Source organism: Pelmatolapia mariae, linkage group LG6 (genome assembly GCF_036321145.2).
Source record: "Pelmatolapia mariae isolate MD_Pm_ZW linkage group LG6, Pm_UMD_F_2, whole genome shotgun sequence".
Lineage (NCBI taxonomy): Eukaryota > Metazoa > Chordata > Actinopteri > Cichliformes > Cichlidae > Pelmatolapia > Pelmatolapia mariae.
In genome coordinates, this window is record NC_086232.1 from 19,784,541 (window position 1) to 19,803,039 (window position 18,499).

General features: G+C 40.5%; 1 protein-coding gene across 1 annotated transcript in view; it reads right to left on the reverse strand.

Annotated features, from left to right (window-relative positions):
• The window catches only part of herc3 (HECT and RLD domain containing E3 ubiquitin protein ligase 3), a 34,462-nt gene that overhangs the window by 5,950 nt on the left and 10,013 nt on the right, over window positions 1-18,499 (reverse strand). The window contains exons 7-23 of the mRNA XM_063476126.1: window positions 18,125-18,255; window positions 17,688-17,839; window positions 16,835-16,908; window positions 16,070-16,194; window positions 15,851-15,910; window positions 13,590-13,701; window positions 12,434-12,623; window positions 10,371-10,534; window positions 10,094-10,207; window positions 9,831-9,854; window positions 9,634-9,732; window positions 9,356-9,526; window positions 9,103-9,246; window positions 6,498-6,664; window positions 4,495-4,561; window positions 2,629-2,711; window positions 77-260 (exon numbers count right to left, since the gene is read on the reverse strand). Coding sequence (XP_063332196.1) covers window positions 77-260; window positions 2,629-2,711; window positions 4,495-4,561; window positions 6,498-6,664; window positions 9,103-9,246; window positions 9,356-9,526; window positions 9,634-9,732; window positions 9,831-9,854; window positions 10,094-10,207; window positions 10,371-10,534; window positions 12,434-12,623; window positions 13,590-13,701; window positions 15,851-15,910; window positions 16,070-16,194; window positions 16,835-16,908; window positions 17,688-17,839; window positions 18,125-18,255 — 2,061 coding nt within the window. The remainder of the gene's footprint in view (window positions 1-76; window positions 261-2,628; window positions 2,712-4,494; window positions 4,562-6,497; window positions 6,665-9,102; window positions 9,247-9,355; window positions 9,527-9,633; window positions 9,733-9,830; window positions 9,855-10,093; window positions 10,208-10,370; window positions 10,535-12,433; window positions 12,624-13,589; window positions 13,702-15,850; window positions 15,911-16,069; window positions 16,195-16,834; window positions 16,909-17,687; window positions 17,840-18,124; window positions 18,256-18,499) is intronic.

Here is an 18,499-nt window from a genome sequence, read left to right on the forward strand (position 1 = left end):
GCTTTGCTGACCCTGAGCTGGAAAGTTGATCAGAGCAGTCGGAGTACATTTGCAGATGATTAAACCACACACTGACCTTCTCCATCTCCTCCCAGTTGTAGTTATTATTGCCGACCACCATGGCCATCAGCTCGGAGGGCTGGAACAGAGACAGGATCTCACCACCACACACCTTCAGGAAACCAGCGGAGAAGGCAGAGTACTGCTCCCCCACGGAGTCTGAGAACACGTAGCGCAGGTAGGCCTCCACAAACTCCTTCCTGAAACACACACACACACGCACACGCACACACAGGTTCAGTAAACATGCAGAAAATGAGCACATTTATTCAGATGTCAAAGTGGGACTATAAACACTCTCTTCCTCTCTCATTGTGTCTGAATCCGAGTGTGTTCACATTGTCTGAGCCGTCTGTTCAAAGCTTTTTTTGGTTTGTTTCTTGAAACCTGCTTGGAACTCATCAACGTCCTCTTCATCCAGCCCGCTCTAATTTTGTTTACACCTCTGTGAGGTCTTAGCGCAGAAGTTGCTTAGGTAGATTAAACCTCTAATCTCTTCATCTGTGCTGGAGCCACCTGTGAGTGCATCAATATATGTGTAAATACTAAAACAGATTTGTTTTCACTGTGCCAAGCTAAACTACAGAAGCAGGACACGAAATGCTGAATAAATCCCCTGAAAGACTTCTATTTAAAACGGAGTTCCTACCATTTATCTATTTTAAGACCTCTACATCGTGGTTAAATGTTGAAATGAATGCTTAAAAGTAAAATTACTGTACTGAAGGAGAGGAATGTGCAGCTTCAACATTATTTTTAAATTTGGGAAACCAATGGAAAGCTTTAGTTTGGGCTGAGCAACTACTGCACTAAAGTCAGTGATAGACATCCATGCATTTATCAAACATGTCAAAGACAAAAGGGAGAAGAAAGCAGAACATATTTGTCACTTTCCATCACTAGTCAAAGTCAGACTTAAGTCTGATTGAGATGCTTTGTCGTGTCCTTTGAACAGGCCATTCACAAACCCTCCAGTGTGGCTGAATTAAAACAGTTCTGCAAAATTCCTCCACAGTGATGTGAAACACTCACTGCCAGTAATTACAAACACTTGATTGCACAAGCGTTAATAACTATTAACTGGTAATACAACTAGTTATTGGTTTTAGGGAGCAATTAGGTTTTAAGAACTTTTTTCCCCCGTAATAAATACATTTTATATTCACTCAGGCTATCTTTGTCTAAGACATGTACTCAGCTACAACAACAGGAAACCCCAAGCCAACCACACAAGGTGCATAACAGCATCTTAACAGATTCAAAATAACAGGTTAAAAATCCCAAAGTGAATCAGATGTCGGTGATTCAGAAGAAACCGGTTACTTTAACTCAAACGTTCAGGAAAGCGCAATCCTCGAGCAATCACTCCAAGAAAGAAGAAAAAGAGAGACGCCAGAGTTTTAAAACCTTTTTCCCCGATCACACACACAGAAAGTAATGATGTCGTTTCATTTAGAAAGCGAGGACTCTGTGTAGCAGCTGCTGCCACAAACCCCCGTTCAAACAGGGAAGGTACCAACAGAACGACCAACATGCTCCTGAAATTTGAGAGAAATACACAAGCAGGTCTTCTCATATAGGAAACCAGAGCACAGACACGCACACACACGCACACAACTGCTTCACGTCAACAAGCTAATAAATACAGGCTTCAGACCAATGCTACAGTCTTCCCAGCCAAGCAAGTCACACCCACAGAGGTCACAAAGCCCTGCAAACACCAAACTTGTCTCACACAACACAAAACAAAACAAAAACAAAGGCAGGATTCATCAGTAACCTTCAGTATCAAAATAAAACATGTGCGGTATGAGATGCTGCTTTAACACCACAATCTAATATTCCTCTTGTTATAGTTCCATATCTGAGTGTCGAAGGGATTTTGGAGAAACAATTTGTGTTACTGCTGCTCTCGCCATCTGTTCAGTACCAGCAGCCAGACATGTTGACACCGCCGCCCCCAAACGCTCTCTCTCTGAGGACTCCTTCACATAATGCTGTAATCAGTGCCACTGGCACAAGGACAGCAGCTAGAAATGAGGCGCAATAGCACGGTGTGAGTGAATCTAAAAAACTGTGTCTGTGTGTTCAGCACAGATCGTGGCCTTCAGCTCCAACAATGGGACACAAGCTGCTGGCTCTATGAGCGTATTATAATCTCTGTGCGGGGAAAAAAAAAAAGTAAAATCTCACAGTTGTTGCTTCTTCCTTCAGAGAGGACAGAGCGTATAGCATTGAAAAAATGGAAACGTTCATGAAATTAAATCTAATCTGGTAAATGGGCTGGTTCTTATATAGAGCTTTTCTACTCTGAGAACTCAAAGTGCTTTTTATATAGCTTCACTCATTCACACCCATTCACACAAGTACTTTTTTCTATGCTTTCCTATACAAGTGCTTTCTATCTAACATTGACACACATTCACATTCATATGGATGCATGGGAGAGCAACTTGGGGTTATTATCCTGCCCAAGTATATCTGCCTCCTGAAATACTGACTGAAATGTGCTGAAAAGTCAGCTTAAATTTTCAGTGTGCGTTTTTTTGATTTGTCGAGTCACCAAACCTGTTGTTTTTGTCCACAGCGACGCTCTCTCCTCCGGGAATCAGCTCCTTGACTTCTGTCATCCCGTAGTTCTCCCTGGTGATCTAAGACATGAGCACAACAAACAGACTCACTGTGGAGTTTTTTTACATTGCAAAAGTGCACAAGCCGCACGAGATGATTGCAGCTTTATTTTTTAACATTTTAAAGCTAAAGAAGTCCTGTGATGCTCCAGTTTTGTTTTGTTTTTTTTCCAAACACCAAAACCATCTGTCAGCTAAACCCAGACACACACACATATTTTCCTCTGCAATCAAAGACTGTTTTAGGCCCTTCTTCTGTATCACAGACCTTTACAACCAAGGAGCCCTTAACATATGCTGTACTTCATTTTCAGTCAACCCCACATTGAAGAAGCCAGAGGTTCAATTCAATTCAATTCTATCTTATTTATATAGTGCCAAATCAGTCGTCGCAAGGTTCTTTGTATTGACCCTAGTGAAGATCCTAGTGCCTGTGTGGCACATAGATTAAAATGTATCAGTCAATCAATTACAGAGACTCCTGATCCGAACTCGTTATGTATATAAAGCACACGTGTCCACAATATCAATTTCTTCCATTCTAACCTCTCCATCACCACCTTGAGGGAGACCAAAGAGCCATCAAAGGACATCAGGGACAAGATTGTAGACCTGCACAAGGCTGGAATGGGCCACAAGACCATTAGCAAGAAGCTTGGAGAGAAGGTGACAGTGCTGGTGTGATTATTTGGAAATGCAAGAAATATAAACTGATCACCATGAAAAGCCTGCCCTATGGGATGAGGGTGACGCATCACCCCCAAACTGGCAGACAGGACAAAGAACACCATTGGTAATATGCTACGTTGTAATGGACTGAAAGTCTTTCACCACCTATGAAGTGTTCAAGATGGCACATGTAAAGGCCAGTCTTAAGTTTGCCAATGAGCATCTAAACGATTCAGAGAAGGCTTGGGAGAAAATGCCGCGGTTAGACGAAACCAAAAATCAGACTCTTTAACATCAACTTCACTTGAAATAAGAGATTCTTTGAGTATGAACACCATCCACATAGTCAAGCAGGGAGGTTAAACCATTATGCTTTGGGGCTGTTTTTCTGCTAAGGACAGGACGACTTCAACACAATGAGGGGCCATGTGGCCATGTAACGTAAAATATAGCCTCTGTCGCTCAGCCAGAACACTGAAGATGGGTCATGAATGGGTCTTCCAGCACGATAATGACCCAAAATATACCACCAAGGCGACAAAAGAGGCTAAAGAAGCACATTAAGGCCGGTCTCCAGACCTCAGTTGTGTGGAAAATCACGTAAAAAAAATACAAGAAACATCTTACTGCTCTGCTCACCAACAAGGGTTTCTCCACCAGGTACTGAGTCATGTTTTGCTTGGGGTTCACTCAGTGACATGCAAATCAATTTATAACTTTTATGTAACGTGTTGTTTCTGGATCAAAGTAATACATTTAACAGGGGATCAAATAATTATTTCCTGCACTACATCAGTGTTCAGGTCAACTCATAAAACATCAGCTAAGTTAGCAACAAAAAAAATGCAAAATTGGCCACAGGTGTGATAATGAGTGTGAGTGGTTTTCTGTCACTCTTTGTTATCCCCGCAATTCACTGGTGACCTGTCCAGGGTCTAACCCCTCCTTCCACCCTATGACAGCTGGGATACCGACAGCCCGCATTAATGGACAGATTAAGTAAGAACGAACGGTCGTGAGTCATTCTGTAACGTAGAACTTCAAGGAACATATTAACAATAAACAAAATAAAGAATAACACCAGCCTTTTTCACACACGTGGCATAAAAATCAACAAATAAAAAGTTACACTTACAGCAAAGTTGAGAAGAAACGTCTCCTCCACGTCACTTCCTTCATAGTCTAAAAGCTGTTGTAAACTCCTGGAGAAACAAAGAAATCAACTCATAAAAACCAACACAGAAAACTCAAACTGCCATTTGATCAGCAGACAGAGCAAAACAAGGAAAGTTAAAACTGTATTATGGTGTTACACGCAGTGTTATAGTCACTGCTGAGAGCTGTAGTAATACAGAACTTGTCAGTAACACCTGCAGCTCTTTGGTGTTATACTTGTATTTAACTCTCAACTCTATCCACGTTTGACCTTTACATTGAAAAACCAGGGATCAGCCGTGCTGCTCCAGCAGCTCCATAGATCAAACAAATCGTGAACACAGGCTCTGTCAGATTAGAGGTGAATTATTAATAATAGGAAATGACTCACAGGGAGTGTTGTGTTAGTTTTCCTGAAAAGAAAATGCTAGATGTTATAACCACCAATAACAGGAAGGACAAATGGGCTGCCAACGGAAATGCTAATTAGCCAAAGGGGATATATTATTATTGTTTTTCAATTTGACCCGAGTTACTCGGCTGAGGTCACAGTACAAAGAAAATATCAAACAATGTTTTATCAGAAAGCAGAGCTGGTGTCTGCTTCTTATCTGTGTGATGTCTCCACTGTGCTGCCTTTAGCCTGTTGAAGCTGAACGGCTCAAAAAGACAGACAAAATAATAAGAACAAACATTTTAAGATGTAGTGTCCTTTAAGATGGTGTTGTCTCGAGAGCAACAGGCTGCTGCAGCCAGTACTTATCTGTAATCACATTCAATGGATAATCGCAAAATCAATAGTTGACTGGAGACAATTAGGCTGAACGGAAATGCTGACCGTTCCTGCTCTAAATTCAATGAAGTGGCAAACAATCTCACTGCTACTCTGAAAAGCAAAAACACTGGTTATGTAAACAAGTGGCACACGGATTTGGCATCCGGGTGCAGATTTGATCCTAACCCCGATGAAGGTAAACATCCTTCTAAAGGAGGACTATTTCAAGTCGCTGGCCCAAGGCTGAGATATCGTCATCACTTTACTCTGACAGCCCTGGGTGTCCAGACTTTCTTCTCTTCTTGCTAATAGGTTAAAATTAATGGAGTCATAATCTTATTTTATTCCAGGCATTTTTTAAAATCATTGCACCAATTTATTTCTTTGTTTCTGTGGGACAGTAAAGCCCCCAGATTGGGACTTTCTTTATTAGAACAATTTACATGTTTTATATATCGGTCTTCACATATTCATACATTTATCGACCGGCTTCACTCGCCTGAGTTACTATGGTGTAGACTTGAGATTCAATCTTGCTCTTCCTTTTCTTCACCTGCCTCTCTAATCTACTCTCCATCACCTATTAAGGGCAAGATTTATTACACTGTTTAAGATATAGAATCCACTTTTCAAGATCTTATTTATCAAGAATTTATCCCAACATTATGGACCAATGTGCCAGATGTCATGCCTCACCTTTTTTTTCTTTTGCTTCAGACTGCATAATTTTTTATGGAAGGTTTTAGGAACCCAATAACAAACTGACCGCTTCCATTGCTATATTTGGGGGTTCCACTTGTTCCCCAAACATACCTTGCTTGCATGCAAACATCACTTTTGGTGAGATCTTTCTTCCTATTGTTTGTGTAGGTCCTCAGTCATTCAGGTCGTGGTAGTTGAAGGATCTTGAAAGAGAACTTGACTTGAGTTTTGAAGACCTCTCATCTAAGAGGTTTCTTCAGTTGCATCCTATTCCTCTGGAAGTCCACTAATCCCACAGTTATCTCTCTTTATGCTTTAAGGATGTCATGTCATTTCTTAAAACTTAAAGGCTGTTCTGCTAAGTTTGATCAAAAATTGAATTCTTTCATTCATTATTTTAAGTCTTTACCAACTCAGAGTACAGATTAACCCCTATATATAAATAAATATATAGATTAAAAAAATGAATTAAAAATAAATGGTGAGTTGCAATGTCCCATGTTTACCGGGCTTCGGTGGGTGAGAGCTCTTTGAAGTCCTCCAGCGTGGGTGACACCTCGAGCAGCTTCTTGTAGAGAGCCAGGGGGAAGTGGAGGTCCACCACTGTGGCGTTATAGATGGCCAGACCGCAGATGATCCCGATCAGGTGGAACCAGTTCTGCTCTACAAAACACTGGAGATGCACGCAGAAACATTATTTTCCTGTTGCCTTTCTTTTACCACTTCTCTGTGGCTGAAATCTGAGCAGATTCTTTGGTGGCATCGTGTCAGCTGGCTCAACGTAACTCGACAATTTCTCACATCCCACGAGCTGAAAAATGTTATATGGTACACCAGCAGTAAATTCACACTTACAGAACTATACAAATATGAAAAAGGTACCTTTCTTCTTAACTCTAAGGTATCAGAGCTTCGAGGTAAATATGCTATCATAAGGATAGAATAAATGCAAAATATGGAGATTAAAGTTGTCATTTAAGGCAAACAACTGCCAAAGCTTCTATTACCTCTACAAAATTGTGTAGATGAGTTAGTGAAATCACACTTAAGAATCAGTTTTAGTAACAAGGAAAACTGTTTGTGTTTGTGTGCTAAAAGGGAATTTTTATGATGAGTATAAAGACGCTGAAGAGAAGGGAAAAAAAAGATAAAACTTGGAAGAGTTAGTCAGATTTGTACAAAATGAAAAAACTGGCAATGGACAGATGTGAGGATGTCAATGGTTACACCCTCGTGCAAGAAAGAGACTGTATGTTGTATCACAAGGCACAAAAACACAAGACAGCTGAACAAGCTGTTTCACTAACTCATCTACACAAGACAGTCTGTAGAGGCTATGGCAGCCATGACAGTTGTTTGAATTGAAACAGACAACTGGTCAGTAGATCACCAGTGGGATTCGTCCAATGATCGCTAAGTATGTGCCTACAAATACACCAACCATTAACCTACCGAATAGTTGAGATATTCTGGAACAACATGGTGGATCCTGAAACTAGCAACACCACCCCTCGAGTGCAACTCGCCACACCAGATCATCTTCGTCCATCTCACTCTATCCCTGACATCCTCCTCTGTCACTCCAACCCTCTGCATGTCCTCCTTCACTACATCCACGAATCTTCTCTGCACATGTCCAAACCATCTCTTGTCTCCACTCAACCTGAGATGTCCCTTTGGTGTACTCATTTATAATCATGTCCTTCTGTCTCACTCCAAAAGAAAATCTTGACATCTTCTAGATTATCACTATGGCTGCAACTGTGTGTTATAATTATGTGCCTGAAAATGAATCTTGGACTATATAAAATAAATGCTACTCTCATGCAAATACCTTTTACTTTTTTACTTAATAATTTTACAAAGAGTTAGTTTTAAAAAAGGGGGGGGAGGGGTGATTTCGACCTTAATTTGAATGACAGAGAGGTTACTGACTGAACAGAGCTAATATTATGTTGTTTCCAATCTCAGTCAGTATGACGGTCAAGGCTGAGGGACGAGCTCCCTTATAGAGGTGAGTGTTTTGTAAACCTTAGTGTTCTCACTGACATACAGCATCTCTGTGTATAACTGCAGAAACAGCAGCTCTTCTTCTTAGAAAACACAGCAGCAGTCAAACAACTGCCAGTCCACATTCGGGTAATCCATTATAGGCCGACTGCTCTTTAGTCCAAAAAAAAAAAAAAAAAAAAACGACAAAAGAAAGCTGAAAGGCTTCGAACTAAAAGGAAAAGGTCAGTGGATTTATTGAAACACTGACTTCTCTTTTTGAGCAACAGATATGGCTCGTCCATCCTGCGCATGTCAAAGAGACATTATCTCCAAGGGGCAAATTAGGCTGGAGCCCATACAGCCCGCACAAGAGGCTTCAAACCTAAAGCAAGGCTGAGTGCAATTTACACACACAGCACAGGAGCAGTATGCTTACTAATTACTTAAATCTTCTTTCTTTTCTGACGTCACTGAGATCTCACAATATCATTATTAGCCTAAACGCTTTACTTCCCAGAAAACAGCTGAGCTAAAAGCCAACAGCACAGGCTGCTTATTGTCAGCAAGTCCAAATATGTTTCAGTCTGCAGAGTCACAGCATTTTCCTTTTTCTTTCAGAGGTAGAAAAAAAAGTGGACCACTGTATGTAGCTTTCAGCTTTGTGACTGAAATGCAGTAACCCCTGTAAAGCATGGATTAGGTGTGCTACACTGTTGTGCATTAGGAATTAACTGATGATTTTAGTTCATATCCAAAGTTACTTAAACAGTTGTGTGTTTCTAAATTATCCATAAACTAAATAAATAAATAAGCTGTCTCCGATGATTTAAAACACAGTCTCCGGATTAAGTATCATTTTTCTTCTGGATAACCATCTCAAAAGATGAAGTTTCCTATTTGAAGACATTGCAACTACTCATTCATTAAAACCTGTTCACAGCAGGTGCAGCAGTTGGAAAAGAGCTTCATGTTTAACTGTCTGCAGCAGTGTGGCTCACCGTAATGTTTCAAGTTGAAGGTAATATGCTAAAATTAGACTTAATTATATTTAAATATACTCGATAAATACTTTAACATACTAATTCCACTGCCTGTTAACTGTCAACCAGGGAAACTCACTTTATCTGAGAACCAGAGCAGGTTGGACTCTTTGTAATGAGTGAACATCCCGTACACGGGATCCATCAGCTCCTTCAACAGCAGCAGGAAGAACTCTTTAGTTACGCCACCTGCGTCTACGGCCTCCTCTCCATCAAAGATCACCTGGAGGGAGGAAGAAGCAGATGAGCAGGGCCAACATATAGTCCAGAGAAAAACAAAAACAAATCTTCGCTTTGTCCAAGTTACGCCTCCGGTGAGGGCAGCCTCTCACCTTGAGTGGTTTCTTGAGGTCCACGTCAGAGTACATGGTGAGCTCGCGTAGTGTGTCGCTTACTAAATGGCTCCTGCGCACATGGAGCACCAGGTAAGGGTTCCTAGCGAGGTGGGGTTCCAGTGTGAGCAGCATAAAGACATTGTGTAGGTTTGCACCGCTTACTGCCATCTTGGTAACAGACACAGGTGGAGAGAAATGGATAAAACAATGTTCACATGAGAACGAGAACAATTAAGAAACATTTGCTGACACAAAAGTCTGTCAGCAGCGGGTACCTGCATTTGCAGTTCAGCATCAGTTTGCAGCATGGTTGTCTTGGCTTTTGCGTTCAGTATGAACGGGTAGGCACATAGGTTTACTGCGGGAAAGTCACTCTGCAGGGAAAACAGAATAAATGCTTAATAAACCATCACCATTTAAATGAATCACATTTATCTATTATGCTTAATAACTGAGTCTTTAATTCAACTACCTGTGAAGGGGATGATCCCACTTTCTAAAAATGAGAAAGAAAGAAAAGTCAACTGATCAAACCTGACACTTGAAAAATAAAAAGACATTTAAAAGTAGAAATGAAGAGATTTTTAAATTCCTTCCAGTGCCCGAGTGTTGTTTATGAAACGAGTGGGCAGCAAGAAGAGACAAACAGACCTGACAAACACAGATGCCTTCCACGGGCATTCACAAATAACTCCACGCTCGAGCAGTGAAACCTATCCCAAACTCAGTACTCACAATCTCAGCTTTACTCAGAAACCATTTGAGGTAGTCTTCCTGGATGTCCACGAGGCTGGTGATGTCTGGGATGTAAAAGCGGTTGTACTCCACGTGTTGTGCCTTCAAGTTTACCTGGTAACATGGAACAAAAACCTGGCTGATCTCCAGGAAATGTCACAGTACGCAGCAGACTACAGATTACCGAGAACCATCTGACCGTGACACAAACACTTCCTTCTTGGATTGTATTGCCGAACAAGCACAGCTGAGAACAGCGAGTGTCGTTTGTGGATACCTTGTGGAGCTTTTCCAGCAGCCGAAGAGTAGCAAGAAAATAGTTCTCATAGAACATGGGCACGAGCACCGTCTTGCCTCCTGTTAGCATAAAGACAACAATGCTCTTGTACATGTCGACCATTCGGGTGAACACGCTGCCGTCCACGAAACACCACCAGTTGTCTGCAGAGATCCAAAAAGGAGAGGAAAATAAATTACCTCAACCAAATACACCATGATATTTTATGGACGACTCAAGTAGCACTGAGGTTGTCAGTTTCTTCTATGATGTATTGGAATTTCAGGAATTACACAAAAACAATGCTTCTGTTTTAGCACTTAAATAATTTAAAGCCACTTCATTAGATACACCTGTTCAACCACTTGTTAACACAAATATCTTATTAGCCAACCACAGGGCAGTAACTAAATGCATTTAGGGATGTACGCAAGTTCAAACTGAGCACTGAATGGGGAAGAAAGATGATTTAAGTGACTCTGGACGTGGCGTGGTTGTTGGTGCTAGATAGGCTGGTGTGAGTATTTCGAAAACTGCTGATATAATTTGAATTTCCCATATAACCATCTTCAGGGTTTACACAAAATGGCCTGAGAAGGAGAAACCATCCACTGAGCAGCAGTTCTCTGGATGAAAATGTTTTGCTGCCAAAGACCAAAGAGCAGAATGGCAAGACTGCTTCGAGCTGACAATAAAGGAACAAGAACTGAAATAACCACTCGTTACAACCAAGGTATGCAAAAAAGCATCTGTGAACTCACAATATGTCAGACCTGGAAGAAAATGGGCTACAACAGCAGAAGAACACACCAGTTGCTACTCATGAGAGTTAAGAACAGGAAATTGAGACCACAGTTCACACAGGCTCAGACAGAAGACTGTAAACACGTTGCCTGGCCTGATGAATCTCCATTTCTGCTGTGACATTCAGATGGTAGGGTTCAAATTTGGCATGAACAACATGAAATCGTGGCTCCATCCTGCCTTGTATTGACAGTTCAGGGTGGTGGTGTAGGGCACATTTTCTTGGCACACTGTGGGACAGTTAGCACCATTTGAGCATAGTTTAAAGCCCACAGCATACCCGAATATTGTTGCTGATAATGTCCATCCCTTTATGACAGGAAGCAGCAGGATAACGCATCACGTCACAAATGTCAAATCATCTCAGGCGGGTTTTTCGATCATAGCAGTGATTTCACTGCACTCAAATGGACTCCACAGTCCAAATCTCAGAGCACATTTGCGATGTGATGGAATGAGAGATTTGCATCATGGTCAAATCTGCAGAAACTGTGTGACATTACCGTGTCAATGAGGACCAAAATCTGAGGAATGTTTCCAGCACCTTGTTAAATCGATGCCATGAAGAATTAAAGCAGTTCTGATAGCAAAAAGGGGTCTAAGGTGTAACTAATAAAATGGCCAGTGAATGTATGTTTGTGTGGTGTAGACCAGACATGCATAAACAGTTTTGGTAAATCTGGGATTTACTTTACGCAGCAGTCGGTCACATGTGCAGAGGTGAACAAACTTTTCTCCAGAGCGCTTTTGTCACTTGTCTGTATTATTGCAGCAGCACTATGAATATCTTTGAAAGTGTTAACAACATTTTATAAAATATCATCCAAATATTGTAAAAAAATGCACGAAAGTAATTTTCAGGACCCACCAAGAAAAAAAACAAACATTATTATTAAACTGATTTATGTGGCCACAGAGTGAAGACTAAACTAGCAGACCAGCTAGTAACTGACCTTTACCTCTGTTAAGACCCCTAGTTCTCAAATATCAATAGTGAGTTCAAAAATCCATATCAGCCAGGCTCTAATGTTTGAAGATGCTGTGAAAATACAGTTGTCCTGGTGGTGTTTTTTATCTCTTGCTGACGAAGCACACGTAGCACAGATATGGACGAGGATACCGATATATTCTAAACATCAGTGTAAGCTTAACATGGTGGGACATAGCACAGAGTTGCTGAGCTTCACAGTTCTTAGTTATCTCCCAAAGTCAAATTTGAATGAAAAAATGTATTTAGTGTGGGCATGCAAATGTAATACCCAATACTTTGCTGGGGTTGGCATCTAGCCGCAGAATAGCCATTGCTAGGGGTATAGTGAGGCGGATGTAGTTTTTGGAGTCCTGCAGGGCCGGGTACTCTGACAAGATGAGGTAGATCCTCATGGCCTCGACATCAGGAGGGGAGCGTGGCAGCTGAGGGATCAGCAGGCTCTCAAAACTCTTGGTGGCCTAAACAGGAGAGAGAGGACGCAGACATTACACCCTCTGTTTAGTTACACTGCTCAGAGAAAGGAGATTCATGTTAGAGACAAAATGCAGTCAGAGAATTATTAGGATTTTACTGTTTTGTTTTGTTTTTAAAAGCTGAATGTGATGGGATATTTTTATATTTCCAAACAAGCTGGATGAACGAGGCAGCAGCAATAAAACGCCAGTTGCTAAATTTTGCGAGAGGTTATTTAGTGGTTGGGGAAAGAGACCTCAGCCTGCATCAATCAGACTGAGGCCACTTCAGTCCCAAACATAACATTAGTGCGCCAATGTTAGGAGTCGTCAACCAGTTCTGCATTTTGTGCCATGGATCTGTGGCAGAACTTGATGTACTTTCAAAACATTTATTTTATTTTTATTTTTTTTTATTTATTCCACCAAATGAATGGTTACAAAGCAAACCCTGCATGTATTAAACCTGCATCATTAAGGAGCCAAAACACGAAGTGTTTCAGACAAAAATCACTTTCTATCACATTCATTGATACCAATTTCTATGAAAATCACTATGGATTTAGACATTGGTGACCTACATACAAACAATGAGGTTTTAATTTGGAGTGAGCAGCTGATTTTCAGCAGCAACATCTACAGCCAGAGGCACAGGGGTTCATTAGGATTCATGCAGAACTCCTTCAATTCCTGAGATTAACTGTTTGCCACTAAATCTTTCGCAGCTCTCACCAGCTTTGTCTGGTGCGAGTTGCGTTACATTTATTGCTTATGAATCCACTTTATGTGTAATAGCTTAAAAAGTAGTTGATTAGGTGATTGAAGTAAACCAAAAGTTGTATACTATTTTCTTTATTCATGCTTCTGGTCAGATAAAGAAAGTCAGACAACAACAGGAGCCATTATCAAACACATGCACCACGTGTCCTTAGAGGCATACAGTAAACTGGGTTTGGAGGTTAGAAGCAGTACCTGCTCCATGAGTTCAGAGAAAGCTGGTTTGCTCAGAGTCTCAAACAGCATTCTGACAGAGTGGAGATCGATGCCTGGGATCTTTGGGTTGGTTTTGAAATGGATATCATCACTGAGAGAAAGCAGAAAAAGAAAGATATAAGTGAGATCTCAGCAAAGGATAAAAACCAGAGCTCATATTCAGGGAATTCGTGATAAAGCTTTGATGGAAAGTTGCTTTGGATTAAACACAGGTCTACTCCAAGCTGTCATCCAGCAGGTTAGCTGTGAGTCACCTTTAGGTAGGTGTGATAATACTCACTGCAATATAAGCAATGGTTAAGTATACATGCAGCCTAAATGTATTTAAGTCTATCCCTAAGCAGATTTCTTCTTCTGCCTGGGAGATGATGAGAGTGAGAGCCAGTTGATAAACACATTCACTGCTTCGCCTTAAACAACCCTCAACATATCACTGACACTGAGCATTAAAGTTTTAGCTATCTGTAAATGCCATCTTCCTTCCCTATAGGCACAACAAGGCAAATACTGACTGACACAGTGGACTGATCCCTAACGGCAACTATTTACAGCACTCAGTCAGATCAGACGTGATCCTGTGGAGACTGTTTGTCAAAGAGCAAACACTGTTGCAGATGGTACAGCGGTTTGTGCTACAAAACTACTGAGAGTCACAGCAATGACCCATTAAATTCCGAGAACTCTCTGAGCTTAAAGCACCATCTGAGCAGTTTTGGGTCCCAACTGTGATGCTAATACTTCCTGTGCATGGATGTGCTCTGAACAACTGCAGCAAATCCCACAGCTGTACCTAATAAAAGGAGATACAAATACAGTTTTTATGGCTACATTTTTGTTGGGAAGGTTTTCATGTTATTAACTAAGGCAGCAACTAACATTTCCATTTAGTCAGTCAATTAGTACAAGTCTGTCCTTCTGTATTTCATATGCACTACTTACTTACTTTATGATGGATGTTATTATTTGTTTTACCTCCTGTGGCATTTCAGTTTTTGAAAGGGTCATTTTTCACGCATGTGTCTGTGAGGCCTTTTTTTCCAACCCGGTGACCTCCACAGCTCATTCCCAGGACGCGATAAGTATCTGCTGATTAGTTTGTCCTACATACGTCATGATGTCAACACACAGGTTGATGGACTCGCACAGATCTCTGTAACCACACAGATAGCATCTTTCCCAGGCCTGACAATCAGCTGGATAAGATGATATGCATTGATTTGAGGGTATTTGACAGAGGAAGTACATCTTTGTGAGTTGATCACAAGGCATGCGTTTCCTTACTTCACTTCATTTATGGCACACACCTGAAGGGCTTAAGAAGATACTCTGTGATGAATCTGCACTAATAAAACGCCTACAGATCCTTCTTGTTTCCTTTTTTTTAAACCTTTGTTTGGGACTGTGGTGCCCTTTTTTGTCCTAAAATACTGGGAGAGTTTCTGTGGCAACATTCAGTGGAAAAACTGCAATTTTGATGTCGAGCGCGACTGCAGTTTGTGCCATCTGTCACCTGCCTGAACCAAGGCCAAAGATCCTGAGCATGTGCTGTGCTATTTTTGGCTCAGCACAGTAGCGATACAGACGTGGCACACGTGCAGCACATAATTGTACTAACTATTTTAAATATGTTGTGCCTGTCTTGTTTAAATCAGTCACATTTTCAACCTGTAGAAATCAAACACTTCTTCTAATAATAACACAGACAGTGACGGAGAACGAAGAATAAAATATCTGGTCATAACTTGTCATCCAGATGGTATGTACGCATTCAAGGTTTGTTTGGCAAATACTGACTATATCCTGCACTATTAAGGTGGGAACTTAAACATTTTTATCACCTCTTAATTAATTATTTCAGCTCTTCTTTATACTTCGCATTTTGGTGCTTTATCTTATTAACTGTTAAATGTTTGTTTCTTTTTTCCTTCTCAAGGTCACCACTGTCTTCTTTTTCTTAAAGGTGAAAATAAAATTACAAGTCTGACTTAAGTAAAAGTAGCAAAATCTAATTTATATGAAGTGCTTTTTCTAAAGAAAAAATATCTTGTCTATGTAGATTCACTAATACTCTTAGCACTGTAAGCTTTTAGAAAAGCTCTTAGAAAAATGTAAGCTCAGTGGTGTTTTGTCTTCCACTGAAGGTTTTTGCACTAATACATGCAACCATGCTCCAATATAAAACAAGTCCTGACTGCACTATTTGTGTATTTCTCATATTGATACAGGTGAGGTCTATGCACCTTTGGTCCAAGAAGCTGGCATTCCAGCACGCCGTCGAGGACAGCTGAACTATGACGTCACTGTAAACGAAACACACATTACAATGAAAATGTAACAAGGGGAGACTTTCCAGTGATTAAAGTGAATTAAGCTCTGTGTGTATTTGTGTAAACCAATTATAATTGAGTCTACATTCTATCTAAAATATCTGACGCAATACCCTTTTATCATTGGCTTACTTTGTGACGCTAGAGTCTGTGTTGTACATCAGTTTCAGCCTCAACGAATTCAAACTTTCATAATTGATTGGTGAGAGACTTTTTCCAATATTAATCACTCTGAAGTCTTCCGAGGGGACAGAGGTCTGTAGAGGGGAAGACAGAGAACACATAACAGCACTGTTACAAACACGGAAGACTGTTTGCTTTGGTCCTTTGCAGTCTGTGCGGCAAAGTTTGATCTGGGTTGCGTCGACAAAATAAAGAGGCCACATCTGAGATAGAAATGTTTTGCTTGGATTTGCAGCCGAGCCGAGGCTAAGCGCTTTACATCTTTATCAGCCTACGTTCCTGACAGTTTGCTTGAAAATTAAATTTTTTTACCAGATAAAAGGCTCCAAATACAGAGTTCCATCAACTGAACTGGATAAAGCTGAGACATTAACGCCACCCTGTGGTGAAACACTAAACCTAAGTAACACAGACATGATTGCTTGGAGTTTTTGGATGTGATTGCTTAGAATTATACATCGTGCTGCAGGAAACTAAGAAGCATATGTGTGTCACATACGGTTAATCATTTTTTAATACCTGATGGTTTTTAGAGTACATCTTTGATTTTCAGTTTCACATTTCTCTATATTTTTAACATGAAAATAAATAACAAAGCATTTATGTAATTCATGAAAATTCAAACAAACAATAACAATGGTAAAACTGGAAATAAGTATATATTTTTAATAAAAAATGTGATATTTTAGTATTAATCTTTATGAAATCACATACCTGCTCATTAGAGTACAATAAGAAACTATGGTCTCCTCCACAGATGATTTTGGTCACGGTATACTGTTTTGATTCTAATTAAGAAAGATAAAAAAAGAGATAGACACTGAACATAATAACAGGGAATAAAATATATATATTTCACACTGTAAAGCACTTTAAACTGCATGTGTCTGTAATGATTCCTCACCTTGAGAAAAAAGATATAAAGAATAATACACAGTGGAAGCATAAAGCAATCATAAAGCATTTGGCTCAAAAGCTCTTCTTTGTGCTATTTCAATTTGATATATATGGCAGAATAAATTGTGTTCTTGCAGTCTCCTTACAATATATTTTTTTTAAAATCTCTGCTGTGACTCACACCCCCTAGCCTACATTACAAGCAGACTGCAGGATGATTTCTGGTAAATCCAACAGAAGACACTGCTGTGCAAATACAAGCTGTTTCGGCTGAATACCAACTATCCTCTTGGTTGTTTTGGCAACAGCAACTGGAGCCAAATCAGAAATACCTCCGCAAGACAGTGAAGCAGCAGAGTCTAGCTGGACACTAACAAAACCCACTGTATCGTTATCAGTCTGTTCTTTCTGTTTTAAGACTTTGTAAATTCTCTCAAAGTTCTCCATTGTCTTCAAGAAAAAAATCAGAAACAAGGTTCCCAGGACCATAATGGTCAGGCCAAATAAAACTGTAACATTCACAGCTACCTGCCTGGATTTCCACCGCAGTTACCAGTAAAGGCACAAACAGGAAACATGTCTAACAAACGTGAGAAGTGGGAATGAGGCACTTTTAAAAAGGCGTTCGGTCACAAGCATATAGGGACTGATCGGCAAGTCCTCTGCTTACCTCTTCTATGGAATTTTCCAGTCAGGAAACTGGCCTTGACAGGAAATGGGCTTCTGGCATCCCCCAGTATTCCTGTTCCCAGCTGGCCATGGCTGTTACAACCAAACGCATATACCACGCCAGAGGAAGGCACGAACGCCAACGTGTGGTGCCTGGCAAAAGGAAAAACCACAAAATGAAGAAAGTCAAAAAAGTAAATTCACCACTTTAATAGTTACACATTTACAGCATTAGATATGCAGTTAACATTATCAAAGGTACCTTACAGCTCTCTGATTTAACATGTTCAGTTTAGATCGGTTGTTTTTGCAGCAGATATGTTTTAATTATTACTAATGTTTATATTACACTTTACTCCAGTGTTGTTTGACTTGGTTGCATGAGATTGTATGGGTATAACCAACAAAAGTCCCTTGTAGGTTTATCAGAGACAGTACCTGCCACAGGCGATTTGGGACACCTCGGTGCCCATGAGCTCCAGCACTCGTCTAGGTAAAAGCTCACTATTGGTGGAACCGTGACCCAGCTGACCCCACGAGCCATCACCAAACGTAAACAAACCGCCATCCTGCCGGGAAGAGTAAATACACTGACTTTTTTCGTGCTTTTTTCCATTTAAGAGGGAAACTTTATGCATAGTCTTGCACTAAAACACTTATGGCACACATTAGATGGTAGATTAAGATAAGATAGGGTTAGGCCGTGTGGCTGGAATAAGACTCAGTTTTTAACTCTGTATTAACAGAGTGTTGCATAAAATAATATAAATCTCTTCCACCAATTTTTATAGCAGCTAAACAAGAACGACCTAA